The sequence below is a fragment of the Gymnoscopelus braueri genome (assembly GCF_963280865.1).
Source record: "Gymnoscopelus braueri genome assembly, chromosome: 18".
NCBI classification, from domain to species: domain Eukaryota; kingdom Metazoa; phylum Chordata; class Actinopteri; order Myctophiformes; family Myctophidae; genus Gymnoscopelus; species Gymnoscopelus braueri.
In genome coordinates, this window is record NC_137618.1 from 25,695,538 (window position 1) to 25,705,955 (window position 10,418).

Below are 10,418 nucleotides of genomic sequence, written 5' to 3' on the forward strand. Positions count from 1 at the left end.
GTCAACATTTCATCCCCCCCCCCCCACCCCCCGCCCCAGCAGAAAGGAGAAAGGGTTGGAGGCGGGCATAGAGTAAGGGAAAGAGGCGTGAGGGAGTTTCATGGCAGCAATATAGCTATAGTTCATTTGAAATGCAGCCCACCACATGAAAGACCCTGGGTGATTGTGGCACGGGAAAAGGGAGAGCAGCCACTAAGAACAGTCACTGCAGGCCTCCATTTCTCTGCCCACTCAGAAAAGGTTAAGATCATCCCTGAAAAAACCCTGTCCGGTCCACTGTTGCAGACTTCAAAAGTTAACATTCGAATTAGACGGCCTTTTTTACATCAAGGCCTACGATTTTTCTACACAAAGCTTAACGTAAAAACCAGATGGTCTGATGGATTGATCTAGATGGACATTGACAACTGTGGATGTTTGAATAAGTACCCTAAGTTCCCATCCCACTTGCGATCTTTTTAATGTGCACCATCAAGCACAAAAGGCAGACAGATGTGGTGTGTCTGCTGCTCACTCATCTCTCAGACTCGGAAGACTTCCAGTAGAATAAATGAACATACAGTATGTATTTGTTATCGTTATTGGGCACAGGATTCTGCTGTCCGGTCTGGTCCTTTTCCTTTTTACAGTTTTATTGTAGAGATGGGAGAGACAGAGTGGGCTGACTTTTGGCACTTTTTTTTACTAAGAAAGGGTAACCCACAACCTTCCAACCCACCTGAAACTTTCCAGAACCTGTGAAGTTCTGTGAGTGTGTTTTTATTTACGTTTTCATTAGAACCAAAACCACCCATGAAGGTGGATTTAAAAAATAATAAAATATAAATAAAAAACAAGTTGATCAACAAGCTCACTTGTAGATCGGCTATTTTTTTTATATTTTGAAAGTATAACTTCTGAGTTGTGGTTCTGGGTTGCCAGAGCTCCCTTAGGGTTAGTACCAGCTCCTGTGCAGGGCCCAAATTATGTTCTAAGAACCTTATCTGAAACCAAGCCGTAAGCGTATAGAAACAAATTCAGAACCTGTGAAATAAGTTACATGGCACGGCACGGCTCGCTTAGTTCTTCAAGTCGAAATGACACATTTGCCTTCCTTTCCTCAGGATGTGGTGAACACTCACGCTGGCCTGGCCTTTCTGAAGGAGGCTTCCGACTTTCACTCGCGCTACATCAACACGGTGAGAGAGACCAGCAAAATAACACTGTAAAATCTGCAAAATCAACACTGTTCATTTAACTCGGAGGGTATGAAATGGTCCATTTCTACATTCAGAGTGGTAAATAACTCTCAGGATTTTGCCGTGTACACTGAGCAGGAAAGTGATGCCATTCCATATGCATTGCCTGTGCCTTTACTCAGCAAATATCTCTAGCAGATATCTACAAATATTCGTTCCATGCAAATCACACCGTATCGGTGCCCTTTCCCCAGTGCATTCCTACATGGTTGTGCTCGCTTGGCAGCACGTTCGAACTGAATACAGTGGTGGAAACTAAGTACATTTACTCAAGTACTTAAGTTGAGTATTTTGATACATTATAGTACTTTTACTTTAGTTGAGTATTTTGATACATTATACTTCTATCTCAGAGGCAAATATTTTACTCCACTACAGTTATTTGATAGCTTTAGTTACTAGTTCCTTTGCAGATTTTGATTATCAACAGAAAAAATGCCTTATAATTCATAATGCTATATTATTTTAGGTTAAGCTACCCAGCCGCACATACAGTAATCGGCCCCACCTTAACCAGTTGCCAGATTAAAGGGTGTAAGTGATGTGAGTGCAAGTGGAATTTATTTCTTAACTCATTCACTGCCTGAATTATTTCTGGCCGCGTTTGCCCACTGCCAGAGATTTTTCATTGAAAACAAAGTACTCAGGAGCCGAGATACAGAATTTTTAAGTTTTAAGTTAACAAGGAAGTGGATGGGAGTCTAGATCTTCGGGGGAAAAAATACGTTTTTTACATCCTAGGCAGGTTTGGTAATTGGAAAAAAATACGTTTTTTACGTCCTAGGCAGGGAATGAGTTAAGTAAACGGAAAATACAATTTCAGGTTGGGACTTGGTATGAGCTGGAGAAATGGAGAGATGCCTTTTAATAACGAAACACTGTAGCAATGATTGCTATCAATATATAGAGCTATTTAACTAAAACAATAGTACTAACACCCCTTCAAAATGATGAATACATTAATGCATTACTAATTACAATACAATAATATGATTGAGAAATTGGCCTTTCTGCTTGAAGGAGAATTTCCCCCCCACGTTATTCTTACCTTTATTATGACGTTATGATATCGCCCGGAAGTGTCGTGAAAGCGCGGCTAACGGTCGAGGGCATTCAAGAACAACAAGTTGCATAGTGTTCTCTCACTGTAAACATCAGATCTGTCCAGGAAAAAAATATTATTTTAATTAAAATACGCGATTTAAAGCAAGAACCATAGGCGCAGCTTTTTAACTGTGGCTGATCCGTTATGGAATTTATGTACTGTACCACTCGTCCTAGGATATCATAACGTCATAATAAAGGTAAGAATAACGTGGGGCGAAATTCTCCTTTAACTCTTTCAGTGCCAATAAAAGAATTATTGCGAACTTTGCCAACTTTTTTCTTTTTTATTTTCAAAGAAAAAAATAAGTGCTTAGGAAGCGAGATACAGCCTTTTTCAGTTATAGGTTAAACAAAGAGTGGATGGAGCTGCAAATCTTCAGATAATGATACCTTGGGTTCTGAACACTTTTTTCCAAACTCGGGATTTCTCGTTCTGGCACTGAGGGTATAACCCTAAAACTCGGGATAACTCGGGGCTTGGCACTGAGAGAGTTAATGAGTATTTTTACATTTGGTACTGTAAGTATATTCTGATGTCAATGCTTTGGTACTTTGTGATTACAGGACTTATAAAGCAAAACATTTAGCTACTACCACTGACTGGTTATGTGTGATTTATCAGGTGATCCAGAGGATATTCTACAATGTGAATCGGTCGTGGACTGGCAGAATCACACGCTCCGAGCTCCGGAAAAGCAACTTCCTTCAGGTTGGACATCACGCTATAAAGACTTGCAGTATACAGACAAACCCCTCTCCTTTGTGGTGTTCTTTAGTTTGTTCATGCTGGTTCCCATCTGGTTGTTGTTTGTGTTGCGGCTATCCTCAGTTAACACATGTAAAGGGCAAGATCTGCAAGAAATCTAAAATGATCGCTCCATTGACTAGAAATTGATCGTTCAAAATATGCTCCTCATTGACTTACTCTGTACAGGGAAGTTCTTTTAGCTCCTAAACGAACACAAACAAAGCTGATTCTGACAATATAGAACATCACTAAACCCGGTACTATATACTACTTTTTATTTTCATCAAAATGTTTGATATTGATTTTACTATTTGAAGATCCGGATCCACAGATCCAATCCTAATGAAAGGAGCCGATCCTAATGAAAATGGCAAAATCAACAGGAAGTTGACATTTTTATTAAAAAAACGGTACTGGGTTTTGTGATATTTTATACTGTCATAATCCGCTTTGTTTGCGTTCGTTTACGGGGTAAAAGACTGACTTTGAGAGATGTTTCACCGTACAGTGTAAGTCAATGAGGAGCATATTTTGAATGATCAATTTCTAGTTAATGTAGCAATTTTTTTCTACCTTTGGAGTTAGATCATGGCAAGGTTACTACACAACCCAAACCTCGACCAATGTGGTGTAGCCCTTGTAGTATAATTTCATTGTCTTTTTCCTCTTTTTATTGAGGTACATTTATTCATTGTGTCGTTTTTGTTTTCTTTTGTGTCTTTGTAGGGTTTTTTATTTTCATGCAGGGTGCTCTGGGGGAAAACATAATTTCACTGTGCTTGAGCAAAATGGCCAGCTGCGGGAAATGGAACCATTAGTTTTCTAAAGTTAATGTCTTCCTCTCCAGAATATAGCCTTGCTGGAGCAGGAGGAAGATGTCAACCAGTTGACGGAGTTCTTCTCTTATGAACATTTCTACGTCATCTACTGCAAATTCTGGGAGCTGGATGCTGACCACGACCTCTACATAGACCAGAGAGACATGGCGCGACACAATGACCAAGGTACGGTACACACACACACACACACACACACGTCCATCCCACAATACATAACGACAGGAGTATGGTATTTATATAATAATTCTATATAATAAGCCTTCAGTGCAAAATCTGGAGTATTCTGAGCGTGTGCAAACATAACCAAATAGACCCATGCTTTAAGTGTCCATTTTGTTACATGTGTACACTCTTCTACAAAGTTACAAATCAATTTGTCCTCTAGATCAATCTAAATTAAGTGGCTAAAAAGCTTGATTTGATTTAATCAGAAATCTCTGCCTCCTGATACATCTGGATAAATCTAAATTGAGTGGCTAAAACTGGGTGGAAAGTAACAATTCTAAAATAAAAAAAATGCATTATTCAAATACACAGCGCTTCTTTTGAAAACAATTCCAACCATACACTCCATATTTTTTCCTGCACTCAGGAAGAAATGCCTTGGTGAACCATAAGGTATTGAACACTTAGCAAATCAGCTCATCACCCTACAATGAAGTGTAGCCACTTGCGACCAGCAACATACTGTACCTTCCAGTGCCGCTTTAACCTCCACAGAGAACCAGATAAGTTGGGTTTACTGTATCAGGAGTTGGTGCAATGGTGACAAGTAACTTGTTAGTCACTGCCAAGTATTTGAAATTAAATTTAGTAAACGCTTCACATAAAAATTCCCAGCAGCTGTTGTCTTCTTCTATGCAACGATTCTCATTTATCTGCCAGGTAAGAACCGAAAATAAGTATTTTTGAATACCATTAGGTCTAGTCCACACACACTTGGGAAAAGGGACGTTTCTCTCCCACACACTCCACACCACATGTTCTTGGTTGATGGGTCCATGAGTGCAGCAGGGGAAATGAGACACAAGATCAATGGGAGAGCAGTGTATTATGCTCTGGCTGGGTGACGCCATGTCTGGCACAATTACTACCACCGAGTGGCCAAAAATGATGAACAGAATATTTATGGTATTGTCAAGATAAAAACAGAGCTACATTTTGCAATGACGTTGGATTTATGATGTGTGAGAAGGGAAGTCTGAGAGAGTTGTGCATTAAGCTGAAAGAGCTTAAAAACATGGAATTCAAGTGCTTGTATCGTAAATGTTTTCTCTCCACTATGTTTTCTAGCCATCTCCCACAAGATGATCGAAAGAATATTCTCAGGAACGGTAACAAGGTAAGTGACCATGGTCTTCCCTTTTTAAAGGATGAACGTGTCATACCAAATGCTTTGGTAGTGAATTAGTGAACAATGTTGAAAGTTAACATTGATCATCAACGTGCCTCGTCTTCTCTCAGGGACAGGCGGGTGTACAAGGAGGGGCGTTTGAGTTACGCTGACTTCGTCTGGTTCCTCATCTCTGAGGAGGACAAGAAGTCAGATACCAGGTATGCAAACATTGGGATAACCACTTGATTGTTAACTAGTATCTCTATTCTGGGTGGGGGGCATTTGCTGAAAATTGCAGCTCTACAAGCTCACAACGTGTTGCGAGCTTGTAGATCAGATTTGGTGTAGAGGGGGAAAAAGAGCAGACCAAAGTTTGAGTGTTTAAAGCTGCTGTCTTTAATGTACTGTAGTGTTTCTTTCCTCTTTTGGATAAACAAGATGTTGATACGCACTCACACTCTCCCCGCCTGTTCCCCCTGTGTCTGTCCAGTATAGAATACTGGTTCCGTTGCATGGACGTGGATGGGGACGGGGTGTTGAGTATGTACGAGCTGGAGTTCTTCTACGAGGAGCAGTGCCAGAAGCTGGAGACTATGGCCATCGAACCTCTGCCATTTGAGGACTGCCTCTGCCAAATGCTCGACCTCGTCAAGCCAGAGGTTGAAGGTCAGGCCCGCTCAACATGTGTACACACACACATAATGACACATTGCCGATGACAGTCACAACACGTGTCCAGGCCTGATCATCCGCTTAGAAAATAGTAATCGATGAAAGACTGATTGATTCATCTGTCCTGGCTGGCTCTGGATAGGCGTGTCACCTACACACTGTCAACGATCTCCTCCCTCCAGCATTTAGGCTTTACCAGTATGCATGGCAGCAGAAAGAATCTGACCTTTTTAGTGGAAGCAGTGACACGCCGTACCAACCGAGTTATAAGCATGAAACACGAGACATAGCCACACCGCAGGGTATTTTAGGCCAACATTTTCTGGTTGAACACTTAGCCAAATCGAACCTGTGACATAGACGTAGGCTGTGGACGGATAGGTAAAGTGAGGGCCGACATAAAGTTTACCCATTTTATACCCCCACTCCCAGGTAAGATCACACTGCGGGACCTGAAGAGATGCAAACAGGCCCACATCTTCTTTGACACATTCTTCAACATCGAGAAGTACCTGGACCACGAGCAGAGGGACCCCTTCTCTCTTATAAGGGTAATTAACTGACTCCACCCACAGGGCGGCACCTTATCTTGAAGTAGGGCTGGGCAATTAACGGCCCATGTTCATATACACACACACACACACGTGTGTGTTTTCCATATATATATATATATATATATATATATAGCGAATCAATATATAATTGACTAAAACTATTAGTCTGATTAACCACTTAACCCGGTGTTATACTTCATTGTACAATAGTGGTGTACAAAAATAGAAAAAATACCACATCTACAAGCTGGATCGTGACACGTGAGCTTGTAGATTAGCTATTTTCACACACAAAAAAAGGTTCTATAATTGCATTGATCATAATCGAGGCATAAGTTTTAATTAATGGTGATATTGATTTGAAGTCATCAGTTCACAAATGTATCTGACGTATTGTCTTTTCAACGTGTTTTTTCTAAGGAGATCGAGGTGGATCGCCAGGAGATGTCTGACTGGGAGAAGTACGCTGCAGAGGAGTATGACATCCTGGTGGCTGAGGAGACGGCCGGTGACCAGTACAATGAAGGGTAAGACTTGATTTATGGTCCTCCAGTTAGGAATCACTTAATCGGGAGGGTATCACTTTCTCTTCAATCGAAAACCTAAATCCATGTGTTGATGCCAAATTACTATTTTTATTTTATTTGTATTTATTTTTTTACACAAAATAAATAATATAAGGAGTTGAAAAATAATCAGTAATCGACTTTCAAAAATGGCGATCTACAAGCTCAAATGCATCGCAATGCGTTGTGAGCCTGTAGCTTATGTATGACAGTAAATATAAAATAGGGCAGTAAGTATAAAATAGGACTAAAATAATTTAGTTGATTATTAAAACATTTATATCGTTTATATTCATGATATCATTTATTCTCGATTATTTGTTTAAAAAAGTGCAGTAAGTGATATTGTTTTGCTAAAATAAGTGTTAAATAGCTCTACAAAATTCTGATAGCAATCGTTGCTATTGAGTGTTTGTTCAGTAACGGGTCTCCTTGTCTCTCTTTAGTAAACCGAAAATGCATTTTCAGGTCGGGATACCAATTTTATCCAACCAGGAGAGAGAAGCCATACTGCATACAGTTTAAAAAAGTGAAATTGCAAGTGATGACGCAAGTAGACACGCATTATAACACAATAAAATGGAAGCTGATAAATGGGTGCTCTCTCCTGTTTGACTTAAATTGGCAACCCACCTGAAAATGTATTTTCTGTTCATTAAAGAGCTGGAGAGACGGGGAGACCCCTGTTATTGAACAAACACTCTATATAGAATATAGAGCTTTAACCTTTTAACAAAAAAAAAAGTTTTGTTTTAACCAAAACATTTCACTTACACTACATTTAATCAAAAAAGTAATCGTTAGAATAATCACTAAGACAATCGATAGTCGCAGCCCTAGATCCAGTGATGGATGAATCCATTGACAGCTATGTTATGTGGTGCTTTTAGGAACACCACTGACTCCTAATGACAGACTGTTCACAGCGGGCAGGTAAGGAGACATAGGGTTACAAGCAGTGGCTAAACTCTCAACCTCCCCCCCTCTCTCCCTTTGCTTGTGAAAGGTTTAAACCCACTCCTAGCCTCTGCCCCACTGCCTGTCTGCTCTGAATAATATGGGCTATTAGTATATATGATGATGGGTAAGAATCAGCATACAGGAGCTGGGAGTCTGTTTAGAACTGGACTGCCACTTTCTTCGTTTCCCCTGCAGTTTCTCCATGGAGTTACCCCTGCACCCTCTCATTGGTTTTACCCATGGTTTGTTTCAGTCACTTGGCCATAAACAGACCATGTATCTCAAGCTAGTTTCAAGATTTTCATACCGTACTGAAAGGAGCGGAATCCAATGGCTTCCTCAAAAATCCTAACAAACTACAGTATGTTTTGGTATGTCCTTAAATGCGAAGCTTCTGACTGTTACAAATGTCTCACAGTCCTTGAACGTTACATGGTCTGCTGGAAGTTTTTTATATGATCCATCATGACAGACATATTGACCCCTCATATTGTTTCCTATCCGCCTCCTTGATTTAAAATCAATGTATTTTTGTTGTCTCTCTCACACACACACTCCATCATTGATCTCTGTGTGTCTGTACAGGTACGATAACCCTCTGAGCCCCATAGGGCAGCACATCTCCAGCGAGCCGGATCCGAGAAGCAAGAAGCACTTCTTTGAGTTCCCCAGTCCACACTGCAACCTGGACCTGGACGACTATGAATACGAGGATGACTATGAATGACCTTCCTCAACCCTTATTAACTTAATCACGACCTTGCTCTGCAACGGACATAACACATACGGCAGCGCTAAGGCAGTTGAACGCCACCAAGCCTCAGTCAATGCTACACCAGGTTTCAGGTTAAGTTCCCATCCAGTGAGACAGGAGGACACACTTGTCCAGGAGCAAACTTTGCTGTCAAGCCAGAATGACACCCTTTATCAGAGATGTGGGAATGGGGGGCGTCTGGGTGGGCGCAGGAGTAAAGTTCCTTCTCACCACAGTGGAGAATGGGTTTTCATTCCTCCGTGGTGCCTCCGGCTTGGCCCGGGCGCTCTAATGAACACAATTGGCCATGTTTGCGGGTGGAAAGCTTGGCAGGGGAGGGCGATCTGTCGCTGCACTAGTGACTCCTACTGGTTGGTCGGGTGCCTGTTCAGCAAGGAGCAGAACTGGGATGAATAGCGTGTTCCTCTGCACGCTAGTTAGGACAAGGCTGACAGATTTTCTTCAATTCTAACATTTGTATATCTCTGTCCGTCTTTGCCTCCCAAATATCTTCTGAATGCCCCGTGTTCAATGGTCTTGCTACTCCATACATGTTCAAATTCAAAATATAAAGTGTTTACAGTCAAGCCACAGATGTGGCATAGAGTCGGGCTGCTTGTGTTCTATAATATTCCATTTTGTTGCAATAAAGAGGTGTTCACACCTTCTTAAGTGTTCAGTGGATATTTGGGAGGTCCACCAAAACTGACGAAGATATACAGTGGAAATGTCAGAATCGGTAAAAAACGAAATCTGTCAAGGCCCTCCCGGTGAAACTCCTCACTATCGGGTGATAAGAACAGCTGCCGACTCTGTATCAGAGGAGATGCGGTTGTCTACACCCTTCCTAGCTCAAGGGTAGGGGTTGGCAGTGACAGGGACTATACACATGGGAGGAATTGCAATGACTAAAATGGGGGGGGGGGGTGAAATGGCCTTCAAACTACCGGACAAGCAGACATAATGTTGACACTGATTACGGGGATGGAGGAGGTTGTGCAGTCTGAGCACTAGTTAGAACACTGGCTGGAAGCTGCTACTGTAGGTTGAACTGGGCCAACGCTACGTTCACACCCTGCGCTAGAGCTCATTCAGGTACAGTAGTACATGTGTATTATTGGACCGCCACCATGTTAATTTGAATACTTAACATTTGAGGATCTTGGCTAATCTGACATTCCAGATAATAATAATAGTACTCAGTAAGAATGTAAATGCTGCCATGGTTTGATTGAAGGAGACCACTGGAGAATACTGAAGGTGCCAAACTAGACAGTTGACCTGCTGTATACACACACACACCCACACAGTAAAGTTGGCCACTGCCCACACATGAAGTGTCTGTTTTGTGTTCATTAATAGAACCTTATATTTTGCCAGATATAAACTTCAGTGTGAGAAATGGTTTTATATAAATTGAGATATTTATTAATAGATGTAAATATGTATTTTGCGCTTGCTGTGTTGTAAATTAATTGGCCAATTTTCTTTTTCTATCTGAGATATGTTTTACAGGAAAGATGGAACCAATTTTTCAATGTTTTGTTTTGTTCAAATAAATGGTGATGAAGAGATGTGTATATACTGTCATTATTGGTAGGGACTCGATAGATATCCATCAAAAGTACTGTCAATTTTGGATGT

At 41.1% G+C, this 10,418-nt stretch overlaps 1 protein-coding gene across 4 annotated transcripts in view; it reads left to right on the forward strand.

Moving 5' to 3' along the window:
• Positions 1-10,346, forward strand: part of ppp2r3b (protein phosphatase 2, regulatory subunit B'', beta) — a 28,381-nt gene extending 18,035 nt beyond the window's left edge. For 3 of the 4 annotated variants that reach the window (XM_080456819.1, XM_080456820.1, XM_080456822.1), the window contains 9 exons: positions 1,104-1,178; positions 2,968-3,054; positions 3,941-4,097; positions 5,226-5,274; positions 5,397-5,486; positions 5,759-5,934; positions 6,373-6,491; positions 6,915-7,021; positions 8,606-10,346. In XM_080456819.1, coding sequence (XP_080312945.1) covers positions 1,104-1,178; positions 2,968-3,054; positions 3,941-4,097; positions 5,226-5,274; positions 5,397-5,486; positions 5,759-5,934; positions 6,373-6,491; positions 6,915-7,021; positions 8,606-8,747 — 1,002 coding nt within the window. In that variant the 3' untranslated portion in view covers positions 8,748-10,346. Of the gene's footprint in view, positions 1-1,103; positions 1,179-2,967; positions 3,055-3,940; positions 4,098-5,225; positions 5,275-5,396; positions 5,487-5,758; positions 5,935-6,372; positions 6,492-6,914; positions 7,022-7,950; positions 7,994-8,605 lie in introns of all 4 variants that reach the window. The other variant, XM_080456821.1, reaches the window with a different exon arrangement.
• The last annotated feature ends 72 nt before the right edge of the window (positions 10,347-10,418 follow it).